The sequence below is a fragment of the Columba livia genome, chromosome 18 (assembly GCF_036013475.1).
Source record: "Columba livia isolate bColLiv1 breed racing homer chromosome 18, bColLiv1.pat.W.v2, whole genome shotgun sequence".
NCBI classification, from domain to species: Eukaryota; Metazoa; Chordata; class Aves; order Columbiformes; family Columbidae; genus Columba; species Columba livia.
In genome coordinates this window covers 2,782,264-2,800,049 of record NC_088619.1, presented here as the reverse complement: position 1 = coordinate 2,800,049, position 17,786 = coordinate 2,782,264, and the positions used below count along the sequence as shown (strand labels likewise).

The 17,786-nt window shown below is 42.9% G+C and overlaps 1 protein-coding gene and 1 long non-coding RNA gene across 7 annotated transcripts in view; one reads left to right on the top strand and one right to left on the bottom strand.

Annotated features, from left to right (window-relative positions):
• LOC110365887 (uncharacterized) overlaps positions 1-17,786 on the bottom strand; it is a 37,360-nt gene that overhangs the window by 14,681 nt on the left and 4,893 nt on the right. For 3 of the 6 annotated variants that reach the window (XR_010466974.1, XR_010466977.1, XR_010466979.1), the window contains exon 3: positions 1,273-1,420. The exons of 1 other annotated variant lie outside the window; for it this stretch is intronic. This is a non-coding gene — a long non-coding RNA (uncharacterized LOC110365887). Of the gene's footprint in view, positions 1-1,272; positions 1,421-2,931; positions 3,182-17,786 lie in introns of all 6 variants that reach the window. 2 more of the 6 variants (XR_010466975.1, XR_010466978.1) reach the window with 2 other exon arrangements.
• The window catches only part of LOC102098190 (myosin heavy chain, skeletal muscle, adult-like), a 20,069-nt gene extending 2,283 nt beyond the window's left edge, over positions 1-17,786 (top strand). The window contains exons 2-39 of the mRNA XM_065034466.1: positions 1,188-1,428; positions 1,517-1,660; positions 1,753-1,909; positions 3,006-3,033; positions 3,131-3,245; positions 3,339-3,431; positions 4,102-4,165; positions 4,258-4,356; positions 4,450-4,553; positions 4,634-4,772; positions 5,029-5,147; positions 5,245-5,394; positions 6,275-6,445; positions 7,355-7,661; positions 7,762-7,841; positions 8,276-8,363; positions 8,458-8,575; positions 9,096-9,219; positions 9,305-9,441; positions 9,534-9,789; positions 11,614-11,856; positions 11,962-12,138; positions 12,219-12,364; positions 12,453-12,543; positions 12,631-13,020; positions 13,135-13,261; positions 13,476-13,594; positions 13,919-14,115; positions 14,445-14,628; positions 14,715-14,880; positions 15,052-15,176; positions 15,367-15,675; positions 15,776-15,979; positions 16,225-16,350; positions 16,446-16,616; positions 16,703-16,807; positions 16,950-17,045; positions 17,478-17,786. Of these exons, the coding sequence (XP_064890538.1) occupies positions 1,225-1,428; positions 1,517-1,660; positions 1,753-1,909; positions 3,006-3,033; positions 3,131-3,245; positions 3,339-3,431; positions 4,102-4,165; positions 4,258-4,356; positions 4,450-4,553; positions 4,634-4,772; positions 5,029-5,147; positions 5,245-5,394; positions 6,275-6,445; positions 7,355-7,661; positions 7,762-7,841; positions 8,276-8,363; positions 8,458-8,575; positions 9,096-9,219; positions 9,305-9,441; positions 9,534-9,789; positions 11,614-11,856; positions 11,962-12,138; positions 12,219-12,364; positions 12,453-12,543; positions 12,631-13,020; positions 13,135-13,261; positions 13,476-13,594; positions 13,919-14,115; positions 14,445-14,628; positions 14,715-14,880; positions 15,052-15,176; positions 15,367-15,675; positions 15,776-15,979; positions 16,225-16,350; positions 16,446-16,616; positions 16,703-16,807; positions 16,950-17,045; positions 17,478-17,633 (5,829 nt within the window). The 5' untranslated portion in view covers positions 1,188-1,224 and the 3' untranslated portion in view covers positions 17,634-17,786. The remainder of the gene's footprint in view (positions 1-1,187; positions 1,429-1,516; positions 1,661-1,752; positions 1,910-3,005; positions 3,034-3,130; positions 3,246-3,338; positions 3,432-4,101; positions 4,166-4,257; positions 4,357-4,449; positions 4,554-4,633; positions 4,773-5,028; positions 5,148-5,244; positions 5,395-6,274; positions 6,446-7,354; positions 7,662-7,761; positions 7,842-8,275; positions 8,364-8,457; positions 8,576-9,095; positions 9,220-9,304; positions 9,442-9,533; positions 9,790-11,613; positions 11,857-11,961; positions 12,139-12,218; positions 12,365-12,452; positions 12,544-12,630; positions 13,021-13,134; positions 13,262-13,475; positions 13,595-13,918; positions 14,116-14,444; positions 14,629-14,714; positions 14,881-15,051; positions 15,177-15,366; positions 15,676-15,775; positions 15,980-16,224; positions 16,351-16,445; positions 16,617-16,702; positions 16,808-16,949; positions 17,046-17,477) is intronic.

The window sequence follows — 17,786 nt, the reverse complement described above, 5'->3', positions numbered from 1 at the left end:
GAGGCACTAGACACAGAATATGAAAAGAATGTAGAAGTTGACCTGCTCAGCTTGACCAGGCATAAGCAACTTAGCCGTTTTCCAAAGTTATGTAGATGTCTAGACATGTAAAAAGAAACACTAATCTTTCAGTTTTTCAAAATTTGAATCACAACATAGAGTACAACAGTGCTGGAAATATGTCAGTGCTAGGAGCTTGATATTTCTCATCACCACTAGCAACCATAATGATGGATGGAATGCATCCTCAGGAACTGGGCAGATGAGATCAAACTGAAGGACTCATGAATACGCTACAGAGCAATGATACCCTTAAGAAGCCTCCAAAAAGTCTCTAGCCTGGAGCTGACAAGAACCTGACAAATTTTAGCAAAGGCAGTGTGAAGTCCTGCATATAGGAAAGAACAAGCCCACACAATAGGATATGTTGGCTGTTATTCGGCTAGAAAACACCTTTGCAGAAAAGGGTCATGTGTGCTGGTGCACCTTTGTCAGCAGTGTGCTTTCAGGGGAATTAAGGCCAACAGCACACTGTCAGGCACTCAGGCACAGAGTGTAACTGGCAGGTAATGGGAAGTGATTCTTCCCCTCGTTCAACCCCCACATCTGGAGTATGGTGTCCAGTTTGGTGTCCCTGGTGACAAGAAAGGTGTTGAAATTCTGGAGGGCTTCCAACACGGCTAGAAGCAAATTATGTATGAGGAGAGGTTGAAAGGATAGGGTTTGTCTGCTCTGGAAACAAAATTGAAATGGGGTTGTCTTATTGCTGTTGGTGATAGCAAGAAGACAACCCCATCATAATTTTGTGGGTAGGTGGTTAAACAGTACAAAGAGCCAGATTCTTCTCACATGTGCAGAGTGAATGGATGAGAGATAACAGACGTGTTGCAGATATACAAATTTTGATCTGATATTAGAAAAAAAAAATCACAATAAAGGTGGTCAGACATTAAACAGGGATGAAGAGGGACTGAGGAATCTGCATTCTCAGAGATAAAACTTCACTGGAAAAGGCTCTGAGTATCTTGATCCAACATTTGTCTTGCTTTGCATGGGAAGGTGGACCAAAGAACTGCCTGAGATTCTTCCCAAAGATCTCATTCTATGACATTGTTTAAGTTTTTTAATTAACTGAATAGCAATGAAAAATGTTGACTCATTTGGGCAACATATCTGTTCTTCCACAGTGTTCTCTGCTGACAAGCCCCTCCATCAACAGCAGCCATGTCATCAGACGCTGAGATGGCGATCTTTGGGGAGGCAGCTCCTTACCTCCGAAAGTCAGAAAAGGAGAGAATCGAGGCCCAGAACAAGCCTTTCGATGCCAAATCATCTGTCTTTGTGGTGCATCCCAAGGAATCCTTTGTGAAAGGGACAATCCAGAGTAGGGAATCAGGGAAGGTCACTGTCAAGACTGAAGCTGGAGAGGTGAGGAAAATGCAGGGTTTACAAACAGCATTTAATTCCTACTCTGACATCCGAGTAGACACACGTGTACCTTTCTTTCCTCTGACAGAGCCTGACTGTGAAGGAAGATCAAATCTTCTCCATGAACCCTCCCAAGTATGATAAAATCGAGGACATGGCCATGATGACCCACCTCCACGAACCCGCTGTGCTGTACAACCTCAAAGAGCGTTATGCAGCCTGGATGATCTACGTAAGTACCAGCAGCAGTCTTCCTTTGGGGAGCTGGGAGAACTGCTCTGCCAGGCTCAGGGGAAGGCAACGTGCTGTGTCCCTTCCTCGCAGACCTACTCGGGTCTCTTCTGCGTCACCGTCAACCCCTACAAGTGGCTGCCGGTGTACAACCCGGAGGTGGTGTTGGCCTACCGAGGCAAGAAGCGCCAGGAGGCCCCTCCACACATCTTCTCCATCTCTGACAATGCCTATCAGTTCATGTTGACTGGTGAGTGGCTCCATCTGTCTCAGAAGGACAGTACCATGAATTTCTTGGAAGGGATACTCTTTCCCATTAGTAGGAGTAGACATTTTCAAAGTTTTCACGATTCTGAAGCATACGTACTATCGTGGTTTTTTTACCATCTTCACACCATTCTTCCTACTCTTAAATGAAAGACACTCTTGTGATCAGTGAGGTATTTGGCATTTTTCTTGTTTAAGTTCATGTTAACAGGCAAGTGGCTGTCAGCATGATTTTATCAAAATGTCATTTTAATAGTTATGAAGTTTTCCTAACAAATATGCTGACATTTTCTTAGCTCATCAATAGACTTTTATTTCAGTCATAGTATTGATGGCTAATTTGCATAGCATTCTTTCATGTTAGTATTTCTAAAAAGGAAGTATATTACCACAGATAGTGTGTCCGAAGAAACGATAAGTCAAATGGACCAAACAGAGCAAGAAAGATAATATTGTCTGTAGTGAAACAGTGAAAGTGAAAAGAATATGAGATGGATATGTGATGTGAAATATCTGACTAATTATGTGAAGTAATCAAAGGGCTACTTGAATCATCAATATCACAAAAGTTCAGATATGTCTTGATAAAAGCATGACATGGAAAAATGAAATAGAATTATATATTGCTGCTACTTTTGCTTCCAGCTTTTCATTCTTTTCTTTCTGTGTGCTATTGAGCACATAACTATTATCCACTCTGAGGATTGCTTTGTTGTGGGTCCTTACTCTCTCTTCCTCTACCTCTCTAAATATAATCTCTGTAGCAGAATATTAAAAAACGAACAAACAAACAAAACAAACAAATGAACAAATAACACAAACAATATGCTGGATGCAGGAGAAAAAAAAAAGACACTAAAGAGTGCAGGAGGGAAGAAACGTGTCCCTTCACAGGTTTTCATTGTTGATGGAAAAGCATTACTTTGCAAAGAATTGAATTCTTAAAAAACTGTTACTAGTAAGCCAAGGAAAAAGCATGCAGGCAGTCTTCTTGTTATAACTTACATTTAACTGCATTAATTTTCAGTCTTTTTATGTTCTTCATTTACCAAGTCTACTTGTTTCTTCCTCCTACACAGATCGTGAGAACCAGTCGATCCTGATCACGTACGTACACTCCCTGCTGGGTCCCTGCGGGGCTGCCCGGTGCCAGGGGATCTCCTGCCTGACCACACGCTCTCTGCTTCTCTCTTTGCTTTGACAGCGGAGAATCCGGTGCAGGGAAGACTGTGAACACCAAGCGTGTCATCCAGTACTTTGCAACAATTGCAGCCAGTGGGGAGAAGAAGAAGGATGAGAAGCAGTCAGGCAAAATGCAGGTAAATTAATAGATGCTGGCTTGAATCAAAGCTTTTCTCCATTCCTGACATGATTTTTGGAAAGGATAACCAGCAATATCTATCATCCTGCAGGGAACGCTTGAGGATCAAATCATCAGCGCCAACCCACTGCTGGAGGCCTTTGGAAACGCCAAGACCGTGAGGAACGACAACTCCTCACGCTTTGTAAGTTGTTGAGAAGAGAAGCTGACATTTACAAGTGAACGATGATGTCAGAACAGAAATTGTAATTTTTGAAGTGTCATGTTTGGATTATTGTAGTCATTGAACTAGTAGTTTCTTCATACTTTTATGAACTAAGAGCTATCTAACTAGACCACATTATTAACAATATGACAATCCAATCCACAGTCTCAGGCTAAAGTTCTGTGTTCTGGTTGTGTTGCCCCTCTCCCCACAACTCAAAAAACAACACCTGCCTTCTGTTTTCCACAAGATTCAAAATACTCTTTTAATATTTTCACCATTAAAATCTACCTTCACAGCATCGTATCTGATTAAAAAATGGCAACTGCATCTTTGCTTTTTCTATATTCCTTATTCAAACTGAGGCATAAATGACCTAATAAAAGGCTTGCTTAGTGGTTTTCTTGTCCCTGGGCATTCAGGGTAGTCCACTGAACAACAACTCAACTAAGCTTTTACCTTAATATTTCCAATATACAAATTGTATTTATTTGTTTTTTTCATTCTGTTTTGATACTTAATGAAATATAAGAAAAAATAATTCAAAATTAATTCTAAGTTTAAATCTTGTCCTCTGCGGGCAACGTAAGGTGATATACTTTTAGTGTAACTGAAATTACAAAATTACTTTTTTCTTTCCCTTTTAAAGGGCAAATTCATTCGAATCCACTTTGGAGCCACTGGCAAACTGGCTTCTGCAGACATTGAAACATGTAAGACACCTCTTGACGAGATCACTTTCCTTCATCCCTTTCCACCTCAGTGTACTTTCTCATGCCTTACTCCTTACTTCTGCCCTTGCCAGATCTGCTGGAGAAGTCCAGAGTCACTTTCCAACTCAAAGCAGAAAGAAGCTACCACATCTTCTATCAGATCATGTCCAACAAGAAGCCGGAGCTCATTGGTAGGAAGTATTATAAATTCTTTGATGGAATTTGAATGTGTTTAATGTTTGTCTTCGTTCTTATGACCAAATATGTCCTATTCCTCTTTATAGACATGCTCCTCATTACCACCAACCCATATGACTACCAGTTTGTGAGTCAAGGTGAGATCACTGTTGCCAGCATTAATGACCAGGAGGAACTGATGGCTACAGATGTAAGTGACACAGAGCATATTGGTATGGGGAAAGTTCCATTTAATGGCCCAGAGATTTATTTGTCTGATTCTGTTGCCAGAGTGCCATTGACATCCTGGGCTTCACTGCTGATGAGAAAACAGCCATTTACAAGCTGACAGGGGCTGTCATGCACTATGGGAACTTGAAGTTCAAGCAGAAGCAGCGTGAGGAACAGGCAGAGCCGGACGGCACAGAAGGTATTAGCAAAATCTAGAACTCTGAGTAACAGTACCAGTTACATATCTGGCAGTTGGCATGCAGGTATCTTGCTCCAATTTACTTTCATAAAGACATAATTCTCAACTATCATCATTGTCATGCTTCTAAATTGCCCTCCAAGCTATCACAGGATTGCAGTGCTGAAACCTGCAGTTCTGCAGTTACATGTTAGAGAAGGACAAGTTTCAATAACCATTCTCCTCTGTCACTGTTTTCTTCTCTCTTTCTGTATAGTTGCTGACAAGGCCGCCTATTTGATGGGTCTGAACTCAGCAGACCTGCTCAAGGCCCTCTGCTACCCCCGAGTCAAGGTTGGCAATGAATATGTGACCAAGGGTCAAACTGTGCAGCAGGTAAGAACCAGTTGGTGACTGGGAACATCTGCCTTGTATCACTTACTATTTGCTCTGGATATTATTTTTCTTCTGCTCCTTTTCTTCTTCATTTTAGGTGAACAATTCGGTAGGTGCTCTGGCTAAGGCTGTCTATGAGAAGATGTTCTTGTGGATGGTTGTTCGCATCAACCAACAGCTGGATACCAAGCAGCCCAGACAGTACTTCATTGGTGTCCTGGACATTGCTGGCTTTGAGATCTTTGATGCAAGTACCACAGAAATCATAGTAAAATATTGAAAAGGCAATTAGGGCTTAACAGACTCTGGGGAATTTTGGTGGGGATTTTTGTTGGGTTTTGTCGTTGTTGTTGTTTTTTGGTGTTTTGGGTTTTTTTAAAACATTCTATTCACTTGTAATGTCAAATCAAGTTTTACATTTTTGTTTAAAAAGTTCATTTTTTTTTTCCTGGAAATGCTTTCCTTCCTTGTATGTGTCACTACTTTTTCTTCAGCACAATCCATGAGCTTCAATGGGTCTGTGTGTAACAGCTTTATGTGATACACAAGGAATAAGCAGCTGCTGTTTACATAATTAGCACAAATGTAGCTTTTCAATAATTTGGGATTAGTATTGAAAAAATCCACTGGCAAACAGCACATAAGTACCAAAGATACAATGTCATGGAATGTAGGAAGAGAAAGGTAGACTTAAGTCCTACAAAAGCTTGTGATGAGGCTTTGGAAAAAGACAGCAACATATATCTTCTGGTTCTGAAGGGCCAAACGGTGATTTGAAAAGGAAAAATGCATTGACTTCCATTAGTGCAGACACAGATAATGTCTATTTTATTTTGTAAGGGCAATAGGAAAATTTACACAATACAAGAAAAAAGAGTGAAGTAAATTCCACTCTGAAAGGGATAAGACTACCAAATCATTTTGGAATTTGATTTAAAAATAAATTTTGCATGTAAACATCACTGAGCTAGCAAAGAAAAAATAATCCAACCTCTTTAAAATGGTTAATGGGATGTTTTACCATTAAAATATATTTAACTGGGCATCCCTGGAAGGCAGCCTGAGTGCACAGAAAAAGGCAATTATTCATCATGAGAATGAGTAAATCTTGTCTTTGCACTGAGCAGTTCAATAGCCTGGAGCAGCTGTGCATCAACTTCACCAATGAGAAACTGCAACAGTTCTTCAACCACCACATGTTCGTGCTGGAGCAGGAGGAGTACAAGAAGGAGGGAATTGAATGGGAGTTCATTGACTTTGGGATGGACCTGGCTGCCTGCATTGAGCTCATTGAAAAAGTATGCTGATTACTTATAAGATTTTGTTATTTCTTTGTGACAGTATTGACAGGATTTTTATTCAGCCTTATTTTTGCCCTAATGCTTTACAAACCTATTACTATTCATTTATGTTCCTGACTATTTGTGTTCAAAAAGTACTTTTTCACTTAAAATAATTTCTAAGGACCTTTGTAAGTAGGCTACTAATGAAGTGCCTTTAACTGATCCATTAGCTACATTATGCATTTAAAAACAAATAACTGTACTTTTGGTTGTCTGGTCATAGAAGACTTAAAGTGATCACACAAAATTTGATGGTCTTCCAGTCTACAAAGATGAAAGATCTCTTTTCAGAAAACCACACAGTTTTCACTCCTATTACTATGATTTCATTATTAAAACTGTGATTTCTGAAACACAACTTTAAGTAAAATCATAGGTGCATACAGTAAAAAGGTACTCCATAAACAGGGATTAATAACACCATCACTACAAGCTGACACTATTTTATGTAACATCCTCTTGTAAAAGAATGAGAAGAGATGAATAAAAAATAGGATTTCAGGAAGTAGCTGAAATACCTGGTGATCTGTTGGACAAGGTAGATTTTAGTAAGGCACCTTCAGCTACACAAATTTACATTGGAAAATAACAGTGCAAATATTTAAAATCCCATCATGATTCATCAGTTACCATATTATTTAGATAACTTTTCATTATTATTGTGACACTGTCAGTTCTGAAATATATTTGTTTCAGACAGAAATTCATATTTTGTCTAGAACTGCATGTGCAAAACTTAACAAAAGACTTGATCCACTTTTTATACAAATGTTGAATGCATTTCTGTTCCCTGTGCCTTACTGTGGTCTCCTTCTGAAGGTACATCTGTATTTTATCAGTGTTATTTTTTGCTGCTTCTCCTAGCCCATGGGCATCTTCTCCATCCTGGAAGAGGAGTGCATGTTCCCCAAGGCAACTGACACCTCTTTCAAGAACAAGCTCTATGACCAACACCTGGGCAAGTCCAACAACTTCCAGAAGCCCAAACCTGGCAAAGGCAAGGCTGAGGCTCACTTCTCCCTGGTGCACTACGCTGGCACGGTGGACTACAACATCTCTGGCTGGCTGGAGAAGAACAAGGACCCTCTGAATGAAACCGTCATTGGGTTGTACCAGAAATCATCTGTGAAGACACTGGCCTTACTCTTTGCCTCTGCTGGTGGAGAGGCAGGTCAGTTCTCTGGAATGTCATCTCTTTGGTGCACAGTGGTTCTGAAAAATTATGAATGGGCCCAAAAGCCATAAATGTATCGTTATCTTCATTTTATCAGAGGCTGGTGGTGGTGGTGGTGGAAAGAAGGGAGGCAAGAAGAAGGGTTCTTCTTTCCAGACTGTCTCAGCTCTTTTCCGGGTAAGTAAATGCTATATCTTTTCATGTATGCAAATTAGAATTAAACTGCACTTTCAACTCCTCAGCCACAGCAAAATAACAAAAAACTTTTGTTCAGATCCTTATTAAAAACCAAAATAAAAATCTTAAGGCATGAAAAAAAACACTATAAAGTCCTGAACTTATAGTTAAAATAAATGTGAATTTTGTAAGAAAACTATGAAGTACCCACCCTCTATCTCCCATTGGGTTGATGGCAACATTTTTCTTATCCTAAAAGGTGGTGTTCAATGTTCAGAATCAGAAGGGACTGAGTTATTGATTGAGAAATCATCAGTTGACAATTTTCAGCCCAGTGCATCACCATTGATAGGCCATTTATGCAACGTTCAAATTATCTAAGAGTTACTTTTTCCATATTTAATATAAACACAAGCTAAATCATGGTCTCACAGGAGAACTTAAACAAGCTGATGACCAATCTACGGAGCACTCACCCCCATTTTGTCCGTTGCATCATCCCAAATGAAACAAAAACACCTGGTAAGATGCTCAAGCAGAAAAAGAACTTCCTTTGATAAAGCCGTTCCCCTTTGCACTGCAAACTATGGTATTCATTTATGCTCTGAATCGGTAGGTGCCATGGAGCATGAACTGGTACTTCACCAGCTGCGCTGTAACGGCGTGCTGGAAGGCATCAGAATCTGCAGGAAAGGTTTCCCCAGCAGAGTCCTCTATGCTGACTTTAAACAGAGGTAAGAGCTATGAAATGAAGAGATAATTGAGTTGTTCTCACTGATTGCTGGTCATCGCAGAACTGAACTTTGCCAGTGTCTCTGAGTATGGAAGCACAATAGATACACAAGCCAGTGATTACAAGATTAAAATATGCAGACTGGGATGTGGCTACAACATATTCCCAGGCAAAAATGGCTGACTCTATGAGTGCTCTGGCCATTGCATCAGCTGTAAGTTTCAAGGGAAGATGTTTTCCTCTTGTGCACATAGTAGCAATTTTCTACAGTGTAGTTTAAGTGAAAAGGAGAGAAGACTGAAATGGCTGGAGATCAGTGCCCTCTTTTCACCTATGACTGATCACCTAAAGACAGATTTCTTAACCAGATTAGCTCTTCATTATAACTGTGTCTCTAAACAAGGAGTGAAATTCCAACTTGCTCAGCCTTATTCTGATGCAAAGACTGCTGTTAATTTCAATAAACTGTATAACCTTGTGACTTGATATTGCCTTCATTCACGGTTGCTCTCTTTCCACAGGTACAAAGTGCTCAATGCCAGCGCCATCCCAGAGGGACAGTTCATCGATAGCAAGAAGGCTTCTGAGAAGCTTCTTGGGTCAATCGATGTGGACCACACCCAGTACAAATTTGGCCACACCAAGGTACAACCCCCTCTTGTTTCACCCCCTGTGTGCCTGTGCTTTGCTCTGCCTGACAATGATGTGCTGCAACATTCCCTTTCTCAAGGTGTTCTTCAAAGCTGGGCTGCTGGGACTGCTGGAGGAGATGAGGGATGAGAAGCTGGCACAGCTCATCACCCGCACACAGGCCTTGTGCAGGGGCTTCCTGATGAGAGTGGAGTACCAGAGAATGGTACAGAGGAGGTACATCTTCAGTTAATGTCACTGTACTTGGGGGAAAGTGTTGACACTTGTCATACTGAAAATATTCAATGTATGTTTTAATTATGCTTCAGGGAGTCCATCTTCTGCATCCAGTACAATGTTCGGTCCTTCATGAATGTGAAGCACTGGCCCTGGATGAAGTTGTTCTTCAAGATCAAGCCCTTGCTGAAGAGTGCAGAATCGGAGAAGGAGATGGCCAACATGAAGGAAGAGTTTGAGAAAACCAAGGAAGATCTTGCAAAGTCTGAAGCAAAGAGGAAGGAGCTGGAAGAGAAAATGGTTTCTTTGCTGCAGGAGAAAAATGATTTGCAGCTTCAAGTGCAGGCAGTGAGTATCACCATTTATTTCCCACTCATAAAAAGAGTTTATTCATTCAGATTACTCTTTTGCAAGCAAAAGATCAGGCTATAGATGACCAGATGTCAGATATTTGCTGAATCATGCATCATGTTGACTGTGAAGCTGCAGAAACTAGTGTCTCTCAGCAGCATGGTGAGCCCTCTAGCAGCCAGTACAAAGAGACAGGGATCTCCAAGTGGGAATCAGTGTTCTTGCTTTCTGAGGACAAAGCCTTCCATAGCCAACCAAGTTGAAATACTCAGGACAGCGTTGTACCTGAACCCCCAACTCCTTTTGAGCAAGGGTGTCCTGAAAACAGTAGCTCCATCTAACCAGGATTTATTCCTTTTGGACAGCAAATGCAACCTAGAATTCAAATAGATGCCTGTAAATATAGCCACATAATAACTAATGGTTAATTGTTCATTCAAAAAGCAGAAAATATGACTTGACATTTCTCCTCAGTCTAAAAAGAAATTAATCCAGATCTCCCACTTTTGACCAAAGCTCTCATCTCACATGGATGTTCTATGGTGTTTTACTATGCTCAAGAGTGTTCAATATTCCATGGGAAGATAAAAAGGAACACATAGATACACCCTGATACAGGCAGATGTTGAACCTCCTTAGTGAAATGTCTCTCTGAGTCCTTCCTGTCCTGCATTAATCCATAACCCTTAAATGCAAAATGCATATACCAAATTTGGAGGCCATATATATGTATAACAACACTAAACCGTGACCTCTGTCTAGGCAGTTCATACATATGTATTATTTGGACATAATTGAGTACAACACAGAATAACAAAGCAGTTGAATAATCAAGGAAGATCTTTCACCTCTGAGTACTGTAGTGATTTACATCTGTAACGTGGATTTTCATCATATGCCATATAGTACATTTGTTATTAACAAGATCACATTAACTTTGTAGGTACAACAAATTTGGAAAAACAAATTATTATTTTAAAATATATTCCAGCAGTATTTGGTATTCAAACCCTATCTTACAAGGCAATTTAAACTTACTCATTACATTATTTAAAGCACTGAAATTACCAAATACATGATTGATCTTTCCCCTAGTTACACTGAGATTTCAGTCTTCAGTTAGAAAATAGGAAACCTGAGTTTTCTTCCCCAGTCTAAAAGGGAAAAGAAGACACAGATTTTGATCTTACTTATAAAGGTATTTCTCAGTTAAACTCATATAGGACAAAGCTATTCAAATGAAACACCCAAGAAAGAAGGCATAGCAATCCATGTGAAATCAGCATTGAAAACTTCACACAGACAGGCTGGAAATATGATGAGTATGCACATTTTTAAAAGGCAATAACTGTATAGTATGTGCAGTAGCTCTAATGAATCAAGAATAGCTACATTCTTTTTTTATCCAACACTTTTTCTCTTGAGAATAATGAATACTTTGTATCCCCATGTAACACTGCGTCCAACATCAATTATAAAGAGGAAGCCACTGATTAGTGTGTTTGAAACAAAAAGTCCATTCTGTTGAAAAATTAGTAGTGGAGAAGTTCACTTTTCTGTGATACCTAAGTGCGTAAGTTATTCTCACAACCACAATTCTGAGAGATAGAATTAAAAGACCCCCAAAAAAGCCAAAGTTGTTCCAAACTGAGAAATTGTGTAAAAAGTTCATGGACAGAAAAACTGAAATCATTGTTTAACTGTTTGAGTGAAAGGGTTAGTCAGACATGGTTTTTATGTATGTCAATTTAGTAAGATAAAAGATGAAGAAGATAAACTTCTAAACATTTTTAAAAAAGAAAACCTGTGTCTCCCTACCAGGAAGCAGATAGCTTGGCTGATGCTGAGGAAAGATGTGACCAGCTCATCAAAACCAAAATCCAGCTAGAAGCCAAAATCAAGGAGCTAACAGAGAGAGCAGAAGATGAAGAAGAAATCAATGCTGAGCTGACAGCCAAGAAGAGGAAACTGGAGGATGAATGTTCAGAGCTGAAGAAAGACATTGATGACCTCGAGTTAACACTGGCAAAGGTTGAGAAAGAAAAACATGCCACTGAAAACAAGGTATCAGGCAGATCATGTCACTTCTGCTCCAGAGAAGAGCACTGTGCTGTTACAGGACTTCTGTATGTACTTCCTTTACTGACACTTGCTTTCTTTTTCTCACAGGTGAAAAACCTGACAGAGGAGATGGCAGGTCTGGATGAGACCATCGCCAAGCTGACAAAAGAGAAGAAAGCCCTCCAAGAGGCCCATCAGCAGACACTGGATGACCTGCAGGCAGAAGAGGACAAAGTCAATACATTGACCAAAGCCAAGACCAAGCTGGAGCAGCAAGTGGACGATGTAAGAACAAATGTATAGGGGGAGATTAAGGCTGTTACAGTCAGCCACCACCAGTTGAGCACTGATGGTCTTCTCTTTAGCTGGAAGGGTCCCTGGAGCAAGAGAAGAAACTACGCATGGACCTTGAGAGAGCTAAGAGGAAACTGGAAGGAGACCTGAAGCTGGCCCATGACAACATAATGGATTTGGAAAATGATAAGCAGCAGCTGGATGAGAAACTAAAGAAGTAAGTGTGGCTGTGGGACACCTGAGTGCTGGGCGGGTCAAACCTGTCTTTTTCCTTTGAGCTCTAACATGGTTTGATTTGCCCACAGGAAAGACTTTGAGATCAGCCAGATCCAGAGCAAAATCGAGGACGAGCAATCCCTGGGCATGCAATTACAGAAGAAGATCAAGGAGCTTCAGGCAAGTCTCTGTTCCTTCCCCTCTCTCTCCCAGTCTCAGGTCAGGTAGGAGGAGGCCCAGGTGTGAAGGGTCCCTAATGTTCCACAGGCCCGTATTGAGGAACTGGAGGAGGAAATTGAGGCCGAGCGAACCTCTCGGGCAAAAGCTGAGAAGCATCGCGCTGACCTCTCCAGGGAGCTAGAGGAGATCAGCGAGCGCCTGGAAGAAGCAGGAGGGGCCACGGCAGCTCAGATCGATATGAACAAGAAGCGTGAGGCAGAGTTTCAGAAGATGCGTCGCGACCTGGAAGAGGCCACGCTGCAGCACGAAGCCACGGCTGCCGCCCTGCGCAAGAAGCACGCGGACAGCACAGCTGAGCTTGGGGAGCAGATCGACAACCTGCAGCGAGTGAAGCAGAAGCTGGAGAAGGAGAAGAGCGAGCTGAAGATGGAGATTGATGACTTGGCCAGTAACATGGAGTCTGTCTCCAAAGCCAAGGTACACAAATACCTTATTGATGTTTCTGCCTCAATGGAATTCTGTAAAATGCAACTTCTTGTGCCTGCTGTTTCTGAGAGTGTGAATGCCTCCTCTTCTGTCTGTTGACACAAGGCAAGTCTGGAGAAGATGTGCCGCACACTGGAAGATCAGCTAAGTGAGATTAAGACAAAGGAAGAAGAACATCAACGCATGGTCAATGACCTCAATGCTCAAAGAGCTCGTCTCCAGACAGAAGCAGGTAGAGACATTCACATGGCTGATGTGAGAGAGTTAATGCAGAAATGAACCTTCTAGGTCAGTCCAACATGCCTTGTCTCCCCTGTAATGAGAAATGTCGGAATGGGATCATAAATTTCTGAAGTTCTGCTAACTGCTTGGATTTAAAGTTCTAAATGTCCACAATACTGTCATCAATGGCAATAAAATGTTTGTGTATCTGCAAACTTTTCCAGGTGAATATTCACGACAGCTGGAGGAGAAGGATGCATTGGTTTCTCAGCTGTCAAGAGGCAAGCAGGCATTCACACAACAGATTGAGGAACTCAAGAGGCACTTAGAGGAAGAGATAAAGGTGAGAAGGTTTTGTCATAAATTTATTAAATATCCATATCCTGTGTTATGCATTAGATTTCTTCTCTCTAACACGTGTTTCAGACACTTACACAACTAAAAAACTATGATAAGACACAAATAATACCCCAGATATTTCAGTCCAAGTCTTCTCATGTTAGCTATTGGGAGCTTCCCCATTATTTCCTTTGGCAATACCAGGTTCTTTCCCCATTCAATGTATTGTCATTTTGCATAGATGGATAAACCAGTGTCCAATAAAACCTCAGTCAGGAGATTGCCAAGGATATTTCCATTCATTGTCCAAATACTCTTGTTCCTGCAGGCCAAGAGTGCCCTGGCCCACGCCCTGCAGTCTGCTCGCCACGACTGTGACTTGCTCCGGGAACAATATGAGGAGGAGCAGGAAGCCAAGGGGGAGCTGCAGCGTGCGCTGTCCAAGGCCAACAGCGAAGTGGCCCAGTGGAGAACCAAATACGAGACTGACGCTATTCAGCGCACGGAGGAGCTGGAGGAGGCCAAGTACGTGGGAAAGGATGGCATACTAAGGACAGAAATCTGAGGAGACAACCATGATATTGTCAGGAAGAAACCAATGCTCTGCTTTGGGGTGGGGTGGCATAAGCATAGCAAAGACATCCAGTAATGCATGTGGGAGGGAAAAGAAAAAGATAAAGGCAAATATGTATAGGAGGCAGAGAATGGCAGACAGAAATCATGTAGTATGTGGACAAATAGAAGAGGGATGTGGTCCACAGACTGTCAAGTGGCAAATCACACTGTTGAGAAAAGCACCATATTAGGAATATCTGCTTGCTTCTTCACCTGGAGCTGTGCTCCCCACCTTCCAGGAAGAAGCTGGCACAGCGCCTGCAGGAGGCAGAGGAACACGTTGAAGCTGTGAATGCCAAATGTGCCTCCCTGGAAAAGACAAAGCAGAGGCTGCAGAATGAAGTGGAGGACCTGATGATTGATGTGGAGCGATCAAACGCTGCCTGTGCAGCTCTGGATAAGAAGCAGAAGAACTTTGACAAGGTCTTTTGGGCTCCAGACATGGGGTTCCTGAGCAGAGCATCCCCTCCTGATGGCCACATCCAAACTCACACCTGGTTTCTCTTCAGATCCTGGCAGAATGGAAGCAGAAGTACGAGGAGACACAGGCTGAGCTGGAAGCCTCCCAGAAGGAGGCTCGCTCTCTCAGCACGGAGCTCTTTAAGATGAAGAATGCCTACGAGGAGTCCTTGGACCACCTGGAAACGCTGAAGCGGGAGAACAAGAACTTGCAGCGTAAGTGCCCGGCCCTCTGCTCCTGGCAGGGCTTTCTCCTGTCCAGCACTACGCACCGCTGCACATTGGTCTGTGCCTGCAGGAGGGCAGGGATGTCTGTCACCTTGGTGTGACAGGGCCCTTCCCATTGCGCTCTGTGCCTGACCATGCCATTGGTGTTGGTTCCCACAGAGGAGATTTCCGACCTCACGGAGCAGATTGCAGAGGGAGGAAAGGCGATTCATGAGCTGGAGAAAGTCAAGAAGCAGATTGAGCAGGAGAAATCTGAAATCCAGGCTGCTCTGGAGGAAGCTGAGGTACAGGCCCATAATCATTGTGTCCGCACTAAAAATATAAGCAATGGGGACACATGACTAAAAATGTTTGGTCCCCCTCTGTTCTGGCTGGAGAGCACAGTCAGCTGAGATTTTGTGAAATATACTTTAATTGCCTAGAAAGGAACAGTATCTTCATTGATGTTACAAATGCTTGTGTCAAATTGCCTAGGCCTCCCTGGAACATGAAGAGGGGAAGATCCTGCGCCTCCAGCTTGAGCTCAACCAGGTGAAGTCGGAGATTGACAGGAAGATAGCAGAGAAAGATGAGGAGATTGACCAGATGAAGAGAAACCACCTCAGAATTGTAGAGTCCATGCAGAGCACCCTGGACGCTGAGATCAGGAGCAGGAATGAAGCCCTGAGGCTGAAGAAGAAGATGGAGGGAGACCTGAATGAAATGGAGATCCAGCTGAGCCATGCCAACCGCGTGGCTGCAGAGGCACAAAAGAACCTGAGGAACACCCAGGGAGTGCTCAAGGTTTGTTCATCAAAGCTACTGAAAGAGAAAAGACGTCTCTGACAGTTTTGTCACCCAAGCACACGCTGGCACCTTGTAATTTCTCTTTTCTCTTTCTCAGGATACCCAGATACACTTGGACGATGCTCTGAGGACACAGGAGGACCTGAAGGAGCAGGTGGCCATGGTGGAGCGCAGAGCAAACCTGTTGCAGGCTGAAATTGAGGAGCTACGGGCAGCTCTGGAGCAGACGGAGCGTTCGAGGAAACTGGCTGAGCAGGAGCTTCTGGATGCCACTGAACGTGTGCAGCTCCTCCACTCTCAAGTAAGTTGTAGGGTTGAATAGATATAATACCTACAGTTCTTAGACAACTGAACAGACCATTAGGTCTATTTTCATTTTTTGACAGCTGCATGTCACTGACACTTCAGCAATCTACCATTACCAATAATCAGCAGTACACATTCTTCACATGAAACATTCATAAAACCTTAAATAAAGGAGGAATTTTTTTCTTCTAAATATGGTAAAAGTCCACTGGACAAAATACTGTGGTTTTCCCTCTACAGAACACCAGCTTGATTAACACCAAGAAGAAGCTGGAAACAGACATTACCCAAATTCAGAGTGAAATGGAGGATACGATCCAGGAAGCCCGCAATGCTGAAGAGAAAGCCAAGAAGGCCATCACAGATGTGAGTCGGGGGCTCCTTTCATTGCTGATGCTGGATGTATTCTCCTTCAAACTGTCTGCAACCCCCAAATGGACTTGACCCTTTGCTCTCATCAGGCAGCCATGATGGCAGAAGAGCTGAAGAAGGAGCAGGACACCAGCGCCCACCTGGAGAGGATGAAGAAGAACCTGGACCAGACGGTGAAGGACCTGCAGCACCGTCTGGATGAGGCTGAGCAGTTGGCCCTGAAGGGAGGCAAGAAGCAAATCCAGAAGCTGGAGGCCAGAGTGCGTAGGGCTGCTCTTTGTACATGAGTGAACATGTCACATAAGCAGCCATCAGGGAAGCTCCAAAGATGGGCTTGTCCTTGCAGGTGCGGGAGCTGGAAGGGGAGGTTGATGCTGAGCAGAAGCGCAGCGCTGAAGCCATAAAGGGTGTGCGCAAGTACGAGAGGAGGGTGAAGGAGCTGACCTACCAGGTAAGGCAGGAGGTCTCCTTGGGTTCACACATTGTCATCCCAGGAAGACAAAGCTTTTCAGATGAACTCCAAGGGGCAATGTTATTTTGTGGTGTGGAGAAGCGAATAATTCACTCTCTTTCTTTTTTACCAACCTCTCTAGTCTGAGGAAGACCGTAAGAATGTTCTCAGGCTCCAGGATCTAGTGGACAAGCTGCAAATGAAGGTGAAATCCTACAAGAGACAAGCTGAGGAGGCTGTGAGTATTCGTTGGAGAATGGACTATTGTTGCTTTCTGTGAGTGTCACACAGGTGCTGAGGAGGTGAATAACATAAATTTGGAAAATGCCAGGGATCGATAATCAAGTATTTTAGGATATTTGTTATTGTGACAAACCTCCCTGATACATGAGCATGAAAGAAGTGTGAGAATAAGTACACAAATTACACACTCTAGTGATGAATTAGCTCCTCAGTAGTCACACAGTACTGGTGAAGCTTGTCCCAGTTGGGTCCTGAGTAAGGGAGGATGAGGAGGTCTGTGTGAGGTTTATGTGTAAGCAGCAGTGGGTGGGGGATGGAGCTCTGGACCTTCCCCTTGAGAAGTCCCAGAGCCACGCAAGGCCGAGCTGCAGCAGGAGTGAAAGCCCTGCCCTGGGCTACTCACCAACAACTCGCTCTCCCTGCACAGGAGGAACTGTCCAATGTCAACCTCTCCAAGTTCCGCAAGATCCAGCACGAGCTGGAGGAAGCCGAGGAGCGGGCTGACATTGCAGAGTCGCAGGTCAACAAGCTCCGAGTGAAGAGCTGGGAGTTTCATGGCAAGAAGATAGGAGAGGAAGAGTGAAGATGTCATGAGGCAAAAAAAGTGACCTGAGGGATGCACAAAATGTGAATCTCTTGGTCACCTTCTTCTGTAATTAGTCTTTGGAATCCTGTCAATGTGTAGAGAATAAAGATGGTAGATTCCTTTGCATGCAGAGCAGAAGCAGTGCTTTTG